The sequence below is a fragment of the Mastigoproctus giganteus genome, chromosome 3 (assembly GCF_048544385.1).
Source record: "Mastigoproctus giganteus isolate SK-2022 chromosome 3, ASM4854438v1, whole genome shotgun sequence".
Lineage (NCBI taxonomy): Eukaryota > Metazoa > Arthropoda > Arachnida > Uropygi > Thelyphonidae > Mastigoproctus > Mastigoproctus giganteus.
The window spans coordinates 230,302,787-230,322,676 of NC_143577.1; the positions used below are offsets into that span (position 1 = coordinate 230,302,787).

A 19,890-nucleotide genomic window follows, 5' to 3' on the forward strand; every position below is an offset into this window, starting at 1 on the left:
GTTGAAGAGGTTCACTGATTTGGCTGCAGTGTCTGCCAAATCATTTCCTGAGATCCCAATGTGGCCTGGGATCCAGCAGAAATGAACATCAAATTCATATTGTGAAAGGAAGCGCAGCTTCTGCTGTATCCAGGTCAGGACAGGGTGAAGGTTGAACCTCATTGATGATAAAGCCTGCAATGAACTCAGAGAACTGGTACATATAATATATTTTTTGTGGTGGGTGGTTTGTATATGATCCAAGGCTAGCTCAACTGCGGTTGGAGTGTGGAATAAAGGATTCCATTCCTACAAGAATAATTTGACTAACACGATCCGAGCAAATGTTGACATCAGAAGTTTGCGTACTGTAATCCGACCAAGAAAAAGAAGAATAGAAATCATGCAGGTCATCCCATTTTGCATTCTTGTAATGCCAAAAAATACGAGGTTGGGAATAGCCATGAAATAAAGGTTCCACTGAAGAAGAAACAATCACCAAGTTGTGATCTCAGGTGCCTAAAGGACTATTCACTTCGACCATGTATTTAGAAGGGTTGTTTAGGAAGCACCTCAGATCACAACCTGATCACAATTCTAACCGTACAGTGTGTTGGCTGTATGGTTAGAATTGTCCGGCATTCTGGTAGGTAAATGAACAATCTGTGCGTGGTCATTAGTAATTGCAAAAGCCTCAGAATCTCGACCAGCTGAGTCTGTGTGACTAGAAAATGGAAGCCAGTTGGAGTTGTGAACATTAAAATCACCAAGGAAAATTACCTCACTGTTAGGAAAGTTGGACTGGAGAAAGTTAAGTTGCAAAGAAAGAAAGTCAAAGAGTTCCAAGTGATTAGTGGAGTTGGGATAATGGTAGAGACAACAGATGAATTTGACAGAATGAGTTAGAGAGATTTTAAGCCAGAAAAGATCGAAAAGAGGAGATTTCAAATTACAAGTCTCTGACAGGTAATATCGGAATGGACATATGCACAAGTACCACCTTTTAGGCCAAAGGAATCATACAGCAAATAATTTGGGCAACTGAGAGGAGAAGTGGTTGAATCAACCGATAACTGAGATTCTGTCAGAAAAAGTACATGGGGTTTGGCAGAAAGTGGAAATGGACATCAGTGAGATTAGAATTGAGACCACATGTAATTGTGAAATGAACTAGGAAGTGTTTGGGAGGTGTAAATCTTTTTGCAGGTAAGTTTGTCTATTAGTTTGACAATTCATGGTGTATTCAATAGTAAGAAAAAGTGGGAGGGGGCAGGGGGCATGCTGTATGAAGTAATGAAATTTTTGGATATGGCATACACATGGTAAGAATATACTCAGACCCTTGACATAACATGGCCTTGACAATGCCCCCTGCATATACACTAGCTGATCTGGAAGCCTCCTAGAGAGTTACCAATAGGTTCGATCTGGTGTACTAACTAGTGGCTGGCCCGCAAACTCCATTTTAGAGCTGTACCCTCGAAATGTAAGGAAGTTTGGATCCTGCCATAGTGTTCATCATAACCTCAAAAGACATCAATCATACTGCTTGTTGGAAGGGTTGACTGGAACTTAGCTCTGGAGACTAAACATGGGTTCCACCACTTCAAGCTTCCAATAAGCAAAGTGGTGGTATTGCACCAGGTCATCTACCACCTAGTATTGCCTGGTAACACAGATTGGTGGCATTCCTCCGTGTGGTGTGGGTGCCACACCTCGACCCCTGCTTACGTTGGTTCACACCTGGGTGGTCACCCACAGTGTGGTTGCGCATGGGGGTTATACCTAGAATTACTAACAGTCCCCACCATCGTGAAGGTGCAAGCAGAGGATTTGGCTGTCACAGACCGTCCGGACTTCACCAAAATTGAGTCCACTTGACTTGAGTGTTATCCGAATATCAGACGATTCACTGATAAAGTGCAAAAGGACCTGGTAAAGCTTTCAAACACTTTGAAAAAAATGTGTGATTATTTCCGGAAGAATGATCCTGACATGGAACGAAGTTCCAAGGCAATAAGAAATTTAAAGAGTGAAATGAATTCCTAAATGATTTTCTACAAGAGGAAGAGCGATGAAATACAACCCAAAATTGGCATATTTTTCATTCCAGAGAATCTAAATATCTGGATAGCCCTTTGATTCCAAAGAATCAAAGGGCTATCCAGATTAATCAATTCATGATTTTAATTGGCACTTTAACCCTATTTTTATCTGGTCCCTCAGTAACTGTAATTTTAACCCTAACTTGAAAATTGCCCACCTGAAAAAAAACTAATAATTTCTATAATTTCTACTCAATTTACATAAACAGAAGTATACTCTTTGATTTCCTACCTTTAGATTGCAGCAAAAACTATTAATTCATTCAAAAACGTATGATCATAAGTCATTTTATGAAATTATGATCGCAAAAAACAGCCTGTTCACTTTGATTATATAACGCGTCACTGCATTTGTTTGAATTTGGCATGTCATCTTGGTGCCACTGGTTAAAACAAACCAACACACACGGAGCTATAATTGACTGGTCAAGCTTACGTCATTAGCGTTACCAAGGTGATTCAAGGAGAAAATAAAAATGTAAGCAACTTTCATAGAAAACAAACATTTGAGCATCATTACTTTCGAACAATATTTTGTATTATAGCTCTGTTACAACATTTTGCTTTACTGCTTTTCGAAATTGTTGTTCGCAACAATTACAAAAGAATTGCAACAAATTGTTTTTGAAAAACAAAAATATCGTATTTCCTTTCTTCAATATGTATTGTATCTACTAGCACAAACTCAAGGAAATTCATCTATTGAAAGCCACAGCGGAAAAAGAAACAAAAAAAAAAAAAAAAAAAAAAAAAAATCTGGTGTAAAACTGACAACATTATGTGTTATGTGCATTTGACAAAAAAAAAAAAAAAAAAACACTTTGGTTTACTGTAAGTGTTTTCAGGAACAATATTCTGCATTATTGCCTTTTTTACAATATTTTACAGTTTTACTTTCTGCCAATATTTGCAATTACATAATTGTAGCCAATAATATTGGTTTGCAGGACGTTTTCTGAATGTATATTTTATCTTCTAACAAAATTTCCAGAAAATATTTCTATCATTAGCTGCATTATAAACTTTGAAAAATTATGTCGAAGGAACTTCGCATGCATCTCACCTTTTGTGCAAACGAAGTCTGTTTCATCATAGATTGCTGAAGTTGTAATAAATCAGTTTCATCAGCAGATGCCAAAGTTCTAATAAGTCTGTTTCATCACAGATGCTAAAGTTCTAATAAATCTGTTTCATCACAGATGCCGAAGTTCTAATAAATCTGTTTCAGCAGCAGATGCTGAAGTTCTAATAAGTCTGTTTCATCACAAATGCTGAAGGTCTAATAAATTAAAATCAAACAGTCCTTTGTTGTTCCAAGTAATTCCTTATGTTGTGGGTATGGAAACGGTTTTTGCTTAGAACTGATGTAAGCACTCTCCAATTTTCCCAAAGAATCATCATCTGAACACAACTTAGAAGACAAGAGGATAGGTTTATACTCCGAATGACCACAAGGTCGGAGGATATTGAAGAAAGGAAATATGATATTTTTGTTTTTCAAAACAGAAAATCAAGCTTTTTTTTTTCCATTTTTACAATATCTCTGTTACAATGTTTTGCTTTGTTGCTTTATGTAATTGCTGTAGCCAACAATATCGGTGTGCACAATGTTTCATCACAGATGCTGAAGTTGTAATAAGTCAGCTTCGTCTTAGGATGTGGAAGTTTTGATAAGTCCAATTTTTGTCTGGTGCGCATTTGATAAAAAAACCACTTTGCTTTACTGTAATTGTTTTAGGGCACAATATTTTGCATTATAGCTCTAGGTCAGCTTCATCCTAGCATTATAGCTCTAGATCAGCTTCATCCTAGGATGCCAAAGTTCTGATAAGTCCGATTTTTATCCAGTGCACATTTGATAAAAAAAACTACTTTGCTTTACTGTAATTGTTTTAGGAAACAATATTTTGCATTATAGCTCTAGGTAAATTTCATCCTAGGATGCTGAAGTTCTGATAAGTCCGATTTTTGTCCGTTGTGCATTTGATGAAAACACCACTTTGCTTTACTGTAATTGTTTTAGGGAACAATATTTTGTATTATTGTCCTATTACAATATTTTGCATTTATACTTTCTAATAATATTTTGCATTATAGCTCTGTTACAATGTTTTGCTTTGTTGCTTTGTGTAATTGCTGTAGCCAACAATATTGGTGTGCACGACGTTTCATTACAGATGCTGAAGTTAATAATTCAGCTTCATCCTAGGATGCTGAAATTCTAATAAGTCCAACTTTTGTCCGGTGCGCCTTTGATAAAAAAACAACTTTGCTTTACTGTAATTGTTTTAGGGAACAATATTTTGCAATAATCTCTCTGGAAATATTAGCAAGTGAACTGCATTATAAATTTCAAACATTGCTGTATAGCTTGTCCTTGAATGCAAATGACTATGGTTACTTTCTTTTGAGTGACTGCATGTTTTCGCCTTGTACAGCTGTTTTATTGTCAAAACTTCCTTCCAGTAAAGTCATCAGTAGTAGTCCTTTACTGTACCTAAAGTAATTCATTTTGTTGGGGGAAACGGTTTTTGCTCCTAATTGATGTAGCACTTTCAAATTTTCCCAAAGTGGATTATCTGAACACAATGTAAATTAGAAGGACAGTAAAAGATTTGATAATTGGTGCCATCAAGGCAGCATTCCGACAAACAAATTTTCTGTTTATACTCTGGGACGACTACACAGTCAAAGATGCCAAGATAGAGAGAGAATATAAGAAACAGCACCACGTTTAGCAGTCATGGGTGGATTGTGTGAAATAACCTTCCCACAGTAAAACCAAAAGAAGAGAGAGGGAGTAAATCTATTTTTCACTGGGGTATATCTTTTTATTGCAGCTCGGAACAGCATATGTATCAGAACAGTATACATTCAGGAAACTGCTGTTCTGATATAGTTCCATAAAACAATTACAAAGCAAACTGTTTTTATCAAATGCACATTGTAGTGATTAGTTTTCCCCGTTTCCAGTGTGGCTTCCAATAGACGAATTTCCTTGATTCTGTGTTAGTAGATGCAATACACATTGAACAAAGGAATATGGCCTTTTTTTCTTTTTCTAAAACTATTGTTGCGATTCTTTCTTTGTTTCTTGTGCCACAAAACAGTAGCTTGCATTTGTCTTTTTTCTTTTTGGCCTTCTCAACAGAGCTGTGTGGAGAACTGCAGAAGCGTTCACGCGCTTCACTCCCAAAATTGAAATATCTCCCTGTAAACATAGGTGCGCACTTGCTAAAACAACAAACGAATGAAGTTTCGTGTTTCATCAGCCTTAGGCAAATTAGGGTTGGGTGTAAAAATAACTGAAAAGGCTTAATAAAAAAATGCACACTTGATGTCACATTTTTGTCATTTTCACGAAATTCAATAGAAATTTTTGAAAATTGAAGTGGGAAAATCGAAGAAAACAGTTCTGGCTTCAGCTATAGCGAGTTTCAGCTGTGTCGATAGAGTAAAAATTATAGAATTTATTAGTTGAACTTTGAACTGGGTCCACTGGACCCAAGAGGACAGGAATACAACCCAAAATTGACACATTTTTCATTCCAAAGATACAAAAAGTAGACAGCCCAGGGCTATCCAGATTAATAAATTCATGATTTTAATTGGCATATTTTAAATTTAATTTTGATACAAGATGTAGCTACTTACCACTTAATTATATATGTAATATAGAATATTTTATATATACAAATTTTTGAATATTAAATATTTTGACTGACATTTGTGCATCTTTTCACTACCATTTATTATTGATTAGAAAATATCCTATAGCATAGATATGTTACCTTATGGGAATACGCCACTCGCTTAGTGCTGATTCACTCAGTGCTCTGTTTTTCGGAAATGAATTATCAGTGTTAATTTTCTGTGGACAAAGCAAAGAACTGCACCTTCTAGCTGAAGGTTAACATTTTTGGCACTGTTTCTGTACACACTTTTTTGAAATGGCTACGAATAACTGTTTCACCTGAATAACATTATACAAGGTGTTTCAAAAATGATGGTCAATAATTTAAAGGTGAAAAGTACAAACTAAAATAAGCAAAAAGTCCCAATGAACATCGGGCCACAAATGAACCGTTTTCAAGATAATGCACATTTTCTGTTGAGATCTGCCACTGACTATGGGAGCACTAGTTTAGCAAAAAAGCTGTGAATCCTTTGCTAAGGGTAGTTTTATTAAACATAAGATAATACATTTTTAATTTTTGGTTTCAACACCACAGGATTTTACAGATGTTACATGTTACAGGATGTTCTTTCTAACACCCTTTCCTAAACATCAGGTGTTATGCTTCTGGGCCTACCTGCTCGTACTCCATGTGCGAAGTGCCCATGTTTTCTAAGGCATTGATGTACCCTGATGAATGTGCATCTGTTGGGCTAACTTCGGTGGGGAAATGCTTCTTGGTACAAATGTGCAGCCTCGAGTGCACTGCCGATGCCTGACCATACATGAAGTGCATGTCCGCATACTCTTCGTTGCTGTAACCTCTTTCCATGTTGACTATCCTTTGACAAGTACTAGCATGCCTGCTACATCTCAGAGCATTGAGAGAGGGGAAATGGAGAGAATGAGCATAACCTAACCTACACAAACAAGTCAGCGGTGGATCCCAACTCTGTATAGTTCACCTTGTCAGTGGTGAATCCCAACTAGAAATGTGCAATATCTCAAAAACAATTCACTTAAGGACCCATGTTTACTAGGCTTTTTTTTTGCATATTGTAGTCTGTACAGTTCACCTTTAAATTATTGACCATCACTTTTGAAACACTCCGTATATAGCCTGGATGTGATATCATAAACTGTAATGCAATTTGAAAAATTTTTCAAAATAAATTTCCGAATGTGACAAATGATCATGCCAATGAAATTGATTATGTCACTGATTGCCTGAGCATGAGCAAGCAATCAGTGACTGATTTGTGGCTGCCTGAAACTTAAAAGGAAATGGACAGGTAAACACTCATACATGATAGGGCCTGTTCCCCATACTTTGCACATAACCTGCATTCCCTTTCACCAAAAATTTGATAATACAGTGCTATACAGTGACATTTGCAGCAACAAGTCCAATGCCATAGCATTTTCCACTTTGAAAACTAATGGAAAATTGTTTGATTTGTTTTTGTTATTTAATGAACAATATAGAAACTATTTTTTATTTTTTTCACATTAAATACTGAAATAAATATGTTTAAATGACTTATGACTAACCCAGTATATACTAGCTGTTTACAGTAAAAGGCAGAATTACATAAAATGTTAAGAAATATTTTTATTTATTATATTTATGTATGCACTCTAATTATATAACTAATAAATCAATACCTATTTCTATTAATGCACCTTCTGTTTTGAATAGATCAGCTATTTTTAATTTTAATTAACAACACCTAAAACAGTTTTATTATAATATGAAATATTTTTATGATTTTTCTTACCAAAATGTAAAAGGCCGAAAAAATTGGACTGCTGGTAGCTCTCAGTTTAAGACATGCTCGGTTAAAACGTACAATCAAGAAGATCAAAAAAAGGACATTAGGAATGATGATAATCAAGTCCCATATTCTTACACTATAAAAATAAGAAAATAAGTATTTCTTTATTAGTAATAGAACTAATAAACATAAATTTAAATGTAGTTAATCAAATTGTTTTGTTTGCTTTATGCAAAGGGAGAAAACTGTACTGTTTGTGTAATTTGTAAATTTTATTACTTTGTTATATTATTTAAAATCAAATATACAAATCTAAAATGCCACTTTCCTATATCCATCCATCAAAAAAAAAAAAAAAAAGTAACATGCAGTTTTAAAGTAAATTATGATGTATACTGTGTTCCACTTTCCCCCTTCCCCACACTAGCAGAAAAATCAACAAACAATATATATGAGACAGAGAGTGGTTATCAATGGCTGTTACTCTTCACAGAATAGTGTTATTAGTGCAGTCCCTAATGGTTTTGTGACAGGTCTGCTTACTGTTTTCAATATTTATTAATAATACTGAAGATAAAAAGGCTGGCATGGTGGCTAATGACAGGAATCAAGGTATGCATCCTCTATGACAATACATAGTTTCATCATTTCTGGTTTTGATTCCAGTCTACAACTGGAGGAATTTCTAAAGTCTCCTTCAATTGAGGCAATAGTTAGCCAATCTCAGATTGTGCAAGGATTTTCACCACGGGTTATTCCGGGTTTTTTTAACCAGCACAACATGCAAATTAGCTTGTGAACATACACATGTATGGGCATAATACATAATGGTGCAATATGACTTAAGTTGCTAATGTGCCTAAAACCAAACATCAGGGTATGCTACTGCAACAAGATTAGAGAAACTAGGCAGATGTACTAAGAAGTGGCAACAGAAGTTTAAAATTGGTAAATGCAAGGTGTTGCACATTTAGATGATAGTAACTTCAGAATAATAAACCAATTGGGTGCTACCACACTCAAAGTAGTGGAGAATGAAAAAGATCTAAGGGTAATTGTACAGTCTGACATGAAGTTCGCTGAGCAGTGCAACCGAGTTGCTAGGTTAGCTCATGGTGTTCATAGAGTGATATACAGGAATTTTCCAGTAGGGACAAAGAGGTGATTATCCTGTTATGCAAGGCAGTGGTTAGGCTGCATCCTGAGTACTGCATACAGGTCTGGAAGCCCCATTTGAGGAAGGATGTGGATCTTGGAATGGGTGCAGAGAAGAGCAAAGATTAGTCAGGATCACAAAATAGTTCTCTTATCAAGAAAAACTTCAGTTCTGTAAATTAAGCCACTTCTGCAATGCACAAAAAAGGGGAGAAATTTAAATTTAAAAAGGATGGATGCAGGATAGATGTGCAAATATTTACTTTCAGCCAGAGAACAACTGATTGTTAGAACAAACTGGTGCTGTGGAAGTGGGTAGTTAAATAAATTTAAAGAATTAAACAAATTATTAGAGGAGATGAACAAATGATATTGGTAGTGTTTTGTTTTTTTTAATTTTCCTCCCTTTTTGACTGATGCTGTATTAGTTTGCTTCCTTGCATCACATGCCACTACTAATACTAAAAAGGGTTTCTTAACTAACTGCATGGAAGACAAGAAATGTCTCAGCAAGTGGATAATGCCTTCTGTTAGTATCTTATTAATGTTAGTGTCTTTATCTTATTTTATAAAATTTCCCATTCTTTGAATGCACTAGCTAACAGAGGAGACAAGATTATCTCAGTAAAGCATAAGTTCTTTCACTGATACTATTCAAAACATTCTTCCAAATTAATCAACCCAGTACAGTGTAAATATTGTATATAAACAACAAAAAACTTTTTTTTATTTATTATTTTCTTGGTCTTTTTATTAAATACAAGTACTTGAAAATGAAATAGTACACTTCAAAACTAATAGTATTAAATTATTTCAATTAATATCTTGTGTTTTTCCAGTACAGTGCAACTCTAAAAGCTTTCCCCACCCTCATGAACCTTCACATGGGTATTTTTGATTGTTTGACACTAAAATGTTATTTGAACTTATGGCAGAGGTTGGCAAATATTAGTGGGTTGATGCTTTTCATATAATATCTAATTCTTTCTTCAGCTCATCTACGATCAAAACAGTGAAGTGATCCTTTTTTTTTGTCCCCAAAAAGAAGTCCATGAATGTTGAGTCAAGTAAGCCTGATGGCCACAAAATGAGCCACCTCTTGCTATTCCTTTCCCTCAGTGCCTGTATTAAGGATAGATAAACCAGGAAAACTGCTCGGTAAAGCAATATGTTACCTCTGCCATCCCTGCAGGAAACACTTTCTGAAAACTGGCAGATCAGATCTCAGTACAGTGCTTTGCTACATATTATACTTGGCTACAATTTATCCAGTTACAACTACAACTGGAGACAGTGAACATCTTCATTTATCTTCAGAGTGATAGTGAACATCTTCATTTATTGCATTTCACCCCTATTAAGAATTATGTACTGAAAAAAGTGGCATCATCAATTCTGACAAATTCAATTACATGACTGGATGGATGCGTAAAATGTAAGTCCATAACAGCATTGTGTATTAGTAGAATGTAAAGGGAGTGATATAACCTTCAATACTTTGTATTTTAATTTGTATACTCATAAAAGATTAGTAAATAAAGTATTTATTTACTAAATAAAGTGGATTTATGTTAAAAAACTGTGAAAAAAAAATGGTAACATTTTTTTCGCTATAATGTGGGTATTAAAGTTGTCACTTGACACCTGCTTTATATTGAAGTTACACTATAAATCCTAGCAAAAGAGCAACAACTTTTATGAACAAACCAAAAGCATTTTTTTTCTGGGCATCAACCACAATAAATTTTTTTTTTTGTCCTCGCTTTTTCCCATTATATATGGGGTCAGCGTTTTTATTGTTTTGGCATGCAATTTTTACGGCCAGATGCCCTTCCTGACGTCAACCCTCACCCTTTATCCGGGCTAGGGATATGTGGTGGTCATTCCTTGACCTTCTGCATCCTCCGTATTTGATGGTCACAGGCTTGAACCCCGGTCTAATCAAGAAGCGTGTGCTACGCACTACTGCTCCTGCCCCCCTGGCTACAGAGGCACCGCATATCTACCACAATAATGCTACTCATCTATTTTTCCAATCAGCATACGACAACAAACATAATAACTAGTGCTTCAGCACAATATACAGTTGGATAGTCTACATGACATTGCTATTGGTCCAATCTTAATGAAATTTAGGAAAGGCCTAACAGTTTATTTTAAAAGAGCCAAATATAAAATTTCGTGAAACTCCATCCACTGGGAGTTATTATATGAAGAAGGACAGACAAAGAAATAATAATTCTTAGATTTTTATTGGACTAATGTTAATGAAATTTGGGATGGCCTGACTAATTTTTCTATCATCATCATCATCAGCCATTTTCAATCCACTGCAGGATGAAGGCCTCTCCAGCAACTTTCCAGTTCCTTCTGTTTTGAGCACTGGCCATCCATTTACTACCCACAAACTCACGAATTTCATATATCCATCTCCGCCTTTGTCTTCCAGGTTTTCTTCTAGCTCCTCTTGGGTACCATTCTGTTATTTTCTTAGTCCATCTGTCATCATGTCTTCTAGTTATGTGTCCTGCCCAAGACCATTTTAGTTCTTTAGTTTTGATAAGAATGTCCTTTACTTAAGTTTGCTGCCTAATCCACAGTCTAATTACAATATAATTCGTTCCATTCTTCGCTGTGTAGTTCTCAGCTTCTCTTCCATTCTTTTGGTGAGTGCCCAAGTTTCACTTCCATAAGTCATGGTGGGGAGTATACATTTGTTCATTATTTTATGTTTCAGACAAACTGGGATATTGCTCTTCAGTATGTGACTATATTTCCTGAATGCTATCCATCCAAAATTTATTCTTCTCTTGACTTCCAGCCATTTATATTATTACAGCTAATAACTTGTCCCAGATAAGTATATGACTCCAACTTTTCAATTACTGCTCCTTCAATCATTATTTCCCTTTCTGTGGCATACTTGTTCATCATTACTTTTGTTTTAGCCATATTCATCTTTAGTCCAAAATCCTTACTAACTGTGCATAACTGATTAAGATTTTACTCTAATTTTTTGGGATCATGGCTCATGACCACAATGTCATCTGCAAATTGTAAATGGTTTAGGTACTCTCCGTTCACATTGACTCCTTTCTGCGACCCGTCTAATCTTCTGAAAGCTTCCTCGAGGGCAGCAGTAAACAGCTTCGGAGATATTGTGTCTCCTTGTCGAACTCCTTTCTCAAATTTAAATTTCCTACTGTCTTTGTCTAGTCTAATAAAGGAGGTAGCATTCTCATATATATTCTTCAAAATCATAATATGTGGGGTATCTATGCCTTGTCTTTCCAGTGCTCGAAACATTGCCTTATGCTGTATGGAGTCAAATGCCTTTTCATAATCCACAAATGCCAGGCATAATGGTGTTTTATATTTATTTGCTTTCTCCATTAGCTGTGACATTACGTGAAGGTGATCCATAGTTGAGAATCCTGTCCTAAAGCCAGCTTGCTCTTTCGGTTGATTCTCATCAAGTATTCCTTCTAATCTGTTAGTAATGACCCTTGTGAACAACTTGTAGATGTGGGATAACAAGCTAATTGGTCTATAATTTCCAATTTCTGATTTATCTCCTTTCTTATGCAGCAAAACTATGATTGCATTATTCCACTGCTTAGGCATCACACCTTTTCTAATGCACTTTGTGAAGAGCCTTGCCAGTTTTTGTGTTATGTCTCTTCCTCCCAATTTTAACAACTGTACAGTAACTTCATCTTCCCCCCAGGGCTTTTTGATTCTTCATTTGCTTCAATGCATGTTCTACCTCATCAGGAAGAATATCAGGTATGTCGTATGTGTTGCTAATTTGCAATCCATCTTCCCCACTGCTGGCATCATTCCCTCACTCCTTGTATAATTCTCTATAGTAGTCTTCTGCTATTTGAATTATGCCTTCTCTGCTGTTTATAAGTACATCCTCACTATTCTTCAGTTTCAGTATCATTTGTCTTTCTGTATTACTGCTGATTTAAATCCTTTGTTTTCCCTTAATGCTTGTTCTACTTTTCTTGTGTTAAATCTTCTTATGTCCTCTCTGTGTCTCTTTCTAATGGCTTTGCATAACTCAGTATACTACTCAATTTTCTCCTTGTCAGTGTTTATCTTGCTCTTCATTTTTTGCCTTCGGTTCATCATAACAAGTGTTTCTTGACAAATTTTTTCTTCTTTGGATTTCTTTTTCCCTATAGGTTTCTTGGGCTTTATCACTTTCAGAAAGTTATAATATTCCTCGTCAATATCTTGGTCCTGTGCAGTCTGCAGAAGCTCAAACTTGTTCTTAAGTTCTGGTACATACTGCTTTTTCTCCTCTTCTGTTATCTCAAAGACCTTTGTATTATTTACTCGAATCAGTTTTTTCCTTTCCTTCCCTACATCAAGTGTACATCTTACCATTCTGTGATCACTTCCAACATTTACCTTATTCAGGACGGTAACATCATTCAAAACATATCTTCTGTTAGTGAGGATGAAGCAGATTTCATTAGTTGTTAATCCATTTGAACTCTTCCATGTCCACTTTCTTTTTAACCCTTTTCTTGAAAAAAGTGTTCATTACTGACAATCCTTGAGATTCTGCAAATTCCACAAGTCTTTTGCCTCTTTCAATTCTTTCACCAATTCTAAAATTTCCTATAGTTCCCCTTTCTGCACTGTTTTGTCTTTTTCCAACCTTAGCATTGAAGTTCCCATAATAATAGCGTAGTGGGTTTTCTGTTCATCTAGAAGACTCTCAATTTCGGTGTACATTTCTTCAACCTCTTCGTTATCATGGCTCGATGTTGGTGCATAAATCATTATAACCTTTAGCTTGTACTTCTTAGAAACCTTGAGTATTAGTCCTGACACCCTTGGTGATGTACTTTTGAATTCCAAAATGTTGTTTTTTAAATCTTTATGGACCAGAAACCCAACTCCACCTTCACTCCTTTCACTGTTTCCATTGGTGTACAGCAGATTTCCACTTGATAAACTTATAAGTGATTCATTTCTTCTTCTTGTTTCAGCCAAACCGATGATATTCCAATTCACATTTTCTAATTCCTTTTCCAGCTCTAATATCCTGTCTTCACCGATGAGTGATCTTACGTTGTAACAGGCCAAGTTCAGTTTCCGTGCATGGCAGCCTGGTTGTACCTAGAGATTCTTAGCACCCTCTGCTTCCACTCTGATCCTCTCGCTGCCATAAGAGGGGGAGTGAAAGCCGCTGGGGACTGAGAGCCATTTGTTTTGTCGTGCTGTCATATGCTGGAGGGTTAGGTCTTTTCCTCTTCATGCTGACCAGGCGTCTTGAAGAGAACCACTCTACACATTCGCTGCCACCTAAGTGACGTAACGGGGCTTACCATCGAGAAGGTGTGCATGAGTGGATTTTAGGGAGGCAGGCCAACCAGACTTCTCCTAAATCTTCTGTAATAGAAAGATATTGGATCCATCAGTGTTTTAGGCTCAGTGTCTGATAACGCACAGGATACCTGTTCCCCTCTAAGCCCCAATTTTTCTAACAAGTCTCAAATATATAATTTTTACAAATATCCATCCATCCATTAGGAGTTGAGCTATAACAGCTAGAGGGACAGGCAGATGTGAAGACAATAGAACGAATGCTTTACGAATATATGCTAATGCACCTGAAAATGGACTAAAGTGTCATAAATTGAGAAATGGTATGTTTGTTAACATTAAACTGAAAATACATAAATCAAGAAATGACTATTTGCCCTATCATTTTTGGACAAGTTTTGAGTTAGTAAATTAGTTTTATGTTAACATCAAATTCATTAGTCCTGAAGTGTCATTGTTGAGAGTAATCATTTCAATGTATAGATAAATACATCAATAAATAATTAAAAACAATAAAAGAAACTTTAAAACAAAATTATATGATGGGCTTTATAAAAATATTATTATATTATAATTTCCTTTAAATCTATAAACCAGAAATATTATTAACTCAAAATTTAATGTGGCTTTATCTTAACAGGTTTCTTAGGTTTACTTAATTGCAAACAAATGAGTATGGGTGAAATTGGAAAAAAATTTTTTTTGGCTGATGCTGTATAAGCTTGCTTTCTTGCATCATATGCCTCTACTAATGCTAATATACTTATTTTCAATTATATTTTATTTGCTCATTTAATTTATTAATACCATAAACATTTCATTAATTAGTTGAAAACAGCATACCTTGATTCCTGGATATCTGTATATAAAATCCACTTACAAAAGGGTTGTTCTTCTTTTCCTGATGGTGGAGTAGTGGTGGTGGTGGTATTCTGACTAAATGAATCTCGTTTTTGAGGAACAACAAAAGGACTGTCTGCTATAACTAATAAAGGAGGAGAATTCCTATGCAACATTTTTAATCTCTCTGTAAGTTGAATATTTGGCAAACAAAAATGCAATTAAGTGTCAAGCCAACTTTCACAAACTGAAAAGATATATTCTGTAGAATGCTAACATGTAGTTCTTATTCAATAAGTATTTCAAGTAAGCGAAGAGCAGCCATAGAGAACAATTATTATTGTTTTCTTTGTTCAAACTGAAATAAAAAAATAAAATAAAATCATTTTAGAAAAGTTATAACTGCAGTTCTAAGCATAATATCACAAATTACGTTATAAAAACTGACCTGATCCAGCATACTGCCAGGTAAGATTTAAAGTACTGCTTTGTATATGGATTTTTTTTTAATAATACAAAACTATAGTACTAACTCCTAACATCTACCAGCCCATATTCTCAAATATCTTTTCAATAAAGTTAAATTTTCAAAAATATTTTATTAACATATTAAAGATATGAGGCAAAAAAAAAAAAAAAGAATAGAAGTTTCAGTTTAACATTCAGTGGCTAGTTTATTCATTTAACAAAAATGTAATTAAGTGTCAAGCCAACTTTCACAAACTGAAAGGATATATTCTGTAGAATGCTAACATGTAATTCTTATTCAATATTTTCTATAAGTAGCTTATAGACCTAGTCAAGCTCCTTGGTTTATTTTGAATTTAGATAGTGTGATTTTGAAAGTTAATTAATACTTAGTGTCCATAGATTTACCATTCGTAACTTGCAGCCATTGTTATACAATACAACGTATATCCCAAACTAGACAGCGTAAGGTTTATGGTAAAACTAGATAGCGAAACACGTAGCAGAGTATTAGAAATCTGTTAGCTTAGTATAGTATAGTATAGTATTATCAATTAATCAGTAAAATTTGTTAATCTTGTTAAACTTCATTGTCAATTAAATTGCACTTTTTTTAAACTAAATACATATAACTTGATAAGAGATACAGAAGTTATGTAACGAAACTCAGAGATAATACTCGATACTGAAAAAAAAAATATATATATATATAACTGCATTGGGATACAAGTTTAGAGTTATAATTTTGTATTGAAATTAAATCGAAATCATGACTCACACCACAGAGCAGCAAAGCAAAAGGCTCAAGCTAATGGGAGTGCTGTGGCTCAGGGGAGAACCGGAGGGAGGGCAGTTGTCCTCTGAATCACAGCCTTTTAAAATGTACTGCTCGATGTTTGTGGAGCAATCAGGGATGGGACATGATATTGCCAGGGGGAATGTCTCTGTGTGTGTGCCCAATGTAAGGAGTGTGAGGAAATCAGGCGACAACTCAGCATTGATATGGGCCTATATGAGAGCTTGAAGAACAGGGTGGATGCCCTTGAAGGACAGGGTGGAAGCCCTTGAAGGATCTAAATTGAAGGGCTCAACAAGCTCTCAGCTGCCCACATCAACGCCAGAGCTTCCACTTGAACATCACGCAACACAGCAGGAACTCCCCAAGGCAGAATGCGCCCACAGGAACTAGTAGTTGTCAGTGACTCTATTGTCAGGGAAACAGGGAACATATTGTGCAAAAAGGATAGGTGGAACAGGACCAGGGTATATCTACCAGGGGCAAAGGTTGATGACATACAGCAGATATCATCGTTTAAGGGCACAAAAGGTGATATTGTTGTACACATTGGCACTAATGATATTAAGAGTAGGAGACCGGCAGAATTACTTAACAAGTACAGGTAACTGTTGAAAAAAGCCAAGAATTAGAGTTGAATTTGAAAGTGTCTGCAATTCTGCCCAGAAACGATAGGAGGTAGTAAATGATGAGAGCTTTGTTGATCAATTCAGCACTGGAGAGACCGTGCAAGGCTCAAGGGGTAGAATTTTTCTCAGCCTGGTCTGTGCTTGTTAACAGGAGAGACTGCTTCTACAGGGATGGGATATACTTAAATAAGAAAGGGTGCAAGAATATTTGCTGATGCTATTAGCATTAGCAAGGGTACATGATACAAGAAAGCAAGCTTATATAGCATCAGCCAAAAAAAAAAAAAAAACACCCCCTTCTCATTTCACCCATTCACTCGCTCCAAATGTTTGTCCAGTTCTGCTTTGAATCTGTTTAAGCTATCAACATCTACAATAACAGATGGAAGTTTGTTCTAGCAATCAACCACCCGCTGGCTAAAGGCAAACTTCTGCACATCTATCCTACAACTGTCTTTCCTCAATTTGAATTTATGCCCTCTCAGGCGATTATTCTGAGCAAGAGGAAGAATCCCATCAGCATTGAGCATGCTCAAACCATTCAAGGCTTTATAGACCTCAATCAGATCACCTCACAGGTGCCTAGTCTCCAGACACTGTAATTTGCAAAACTTAAGCCTTTCTTCGTAAGAACACCCTTTGTTCCATTCACTAAATCGAGGCAGTGTTAGGTGGGTCAGAAAACTGCTAGCTTGGGGGTGGATACACGGACTAATAGATTAACAGTAGCCGCTGGCAGAGGTGAAAATGATTCTTGTACTGCTTCTATTGGAATGAGCAGCAGCCTGGAAAACAAGTTGCAGGGGATTTCAGAGACTGCTGGGAGTCGTTGCAGTACAAGTAAACACATGGGCTGTGTTAGGGTAGCTAAGAATAGGAACAGGTGCATGTATACTTGCATGTACACCAATGCTAGGAGTTTGGTAAATAAATTTGATGAATTTGAGGTGTTGGTCAAAACATCAAAGACAGATATTGTTGGGATATAAGAGACATGGTGTCACACAGATATAAGGAATGCAGAAATGGAATTTGGGGAGTACAATGTGTACAGGTTGTTGTTATTTGGTTTTTAGGAGCATTGGCAACTAAGGCCATATTGCTCCGGGAATATGCGGTGGTCATTCCCTGACCTTTCCGCATCTTCCGTATTTGGTGGTGACGGGCTCGAACCCCGGTCTAATCAAGAAGCGTGTACTACGCACTGCTGCTCCTTCCCACCTGGCTACGGAGGCGCCAATGTGTACAGGAAGGATAGACAGGACAGGAAGGGAGGAGGGGGTTATGTTATTAGTTAAGAAACACACAAAATCCAAGGAAGTACAGCCAGTCAACATGGCTGGACAGGGCAGTGTCGAGTCAGTTGGGTGTGACATAAGCACTGGGAAATCAAAATTGAGAGTAGGAGTATGTTATAGGCCTAACAACTCTGATGAGTATAATTAACAACTGTACAAGGAAATAGAGTGGATCAGTAAATCAGAGAGTCTTATAATAGGGGACTTTAATTTCCCAGATATTGACTAGAATTTGTGGGTTGGTCACACACACTAGCAAGGCTTTTTTGGATTTATTGGATGATTGTTTTCTACAGCAGCATGTTCAGGAGGCAACTAGAGGGAGTAATACTCTTGATCTGATTATCAGTAGTGATTTTTCATGAATTAAGAATCTGCAGATAAAGGAACCACTAGTTGGCAGTGATCACAGTGTGCTGAAGTGGGATTTACCCAAAGAGGTAACTACTGTACCATCGGGCCGGGCTAGCCGAGTGGGTAAAGTACATGCCCGGCAACCCAAAGGTTGCGGGTTCGATTCCCGCCTCGGGCTTGGATCAAAGTACTGCAAAAACCTTGGGAGGTGCAATATGGCCACAGAAGCCGATGCGCCAACAACTACCAAATCACTGTACCATCGGGGGTAAAGGGAAGGGTTTTTTCTTTCGTAAAGGCAACTACAGAGGTCTGAGACAGTATTTAAATTCTATACGGTGGGACCAACTGATGATGTTACCAACAGCAAATTCGAAATAGAAAGCATTCAAAGAATTGATTTTGGAAACTACTATGCTTTTCATACCAACTAAGAAATATTGTTCAAGGTTTAGGCCTAAATGGATGTCAGATGAACTAATGAGACATGTGGCAGATAAGAAAAATGCATGGGATACATATAAATTAACACGTGACACAGAAGCCTATGATAGATATAAGCGGGTCTGTAACCAAGTCACAAAGGAAGTTAGGCAGGCAAAGGCAGATTACGAGAAATCTTTGGCAAAGGATGCAAAGAAAAATAGCAAAGAGTTCTTTATTATATAAACTCTAGAAGGAAGGGGATGAATCAGATTGGTCCACTGGATATCAATGGTTCAACTGTTGATGATCCTGCTCAGGTAGCTAACCCCAGTAACCCCAGAGTAACATATCAACTGTGTGGTGCTACATTGACAGTGGTAGAGAATGAAAAGGACCTGGGGGTAATTGTGCAAGCAGATATGAAGTTTTCTGAGCAGTGCTGACAGTTTGCAAGAGTAGCTCATGGTGTCTTGTCAATGATGTACAGGAATTTTTCTAGCAGGGATAACGAGGTGATTATCTCCTTGTATAAGGCAATGGTCAGGCCACACCTTGAGTACTGTATACAGGTCTGGAGGCCTCATTTTAGGAAGGATGGAGAGCTGTTTGAGCGAGTGCAGAGAAGGGCAACAAGATTAGTGAATGGAACAAAGGGTTGCTCTCACGAAGAAAGGCTTAAGTTTAGTAAATTACAGTGTCTGGAGACTAGGCACCTGCGAGGTGATCTGATTGAGGTCTATAAAGCCTTGAATGGTTTGAGCATGCTCAATGCTGATGGGATTCTTCCTCTTGCTCAGAATAATCACCTGAGAGGGCATAAATTCAAATTGAGGAAAGACGGTTGTAGAACAGATGTGCAGAAGTTTGCCTTTAGCCAGTGGGTGGTTGATTGCTGGAACAAACTTATAGCTTAAATAGATTCAAGGCAGAACTAGACAAACATTTGGAGCAAGTGGATGGGTGAAATTAGAAGATTTTTTTTTTTTTTTTTTCCAGCTGAAGCTATATAAGCTTGCTTTCTTTCATGTGTCTTTACTAATGCTAAT

General features: G+C 36.6%; 1 protein-coding gene across 1 annotated transcript in view; it reads right to left on the minus strand.

The window, feature by feature from the left end:
• The window catches only part of LOC150088828 (transmembrane protein adipocyte-associated 1 homolog), a 194,872-nt gene that overhangs the window by 132,168 nt on the left and 42,814 nt on the right, over positions 1 to 19,890 (minus strand). Inside the window, exons 2-3 of the mRNA XM_090370928.1 lie at positions 14,877 to 15,231; positions 7,539 to 7,671 (exon numbers count right to left, since the gene is read on the minus strand). Coding sequence (XP_090227054.1) covers positions 7,539 to 7,671; positions 14,877 to 15,049 — 306 coding nt within the window. The 5' untranslated portion in view covers positions 15,050 to 15,231. The remainder of the gene's footprint in view (positions 1 to 7,538; positions 7,672 to 14,876; positions 15,232 to 19,890) is intronic.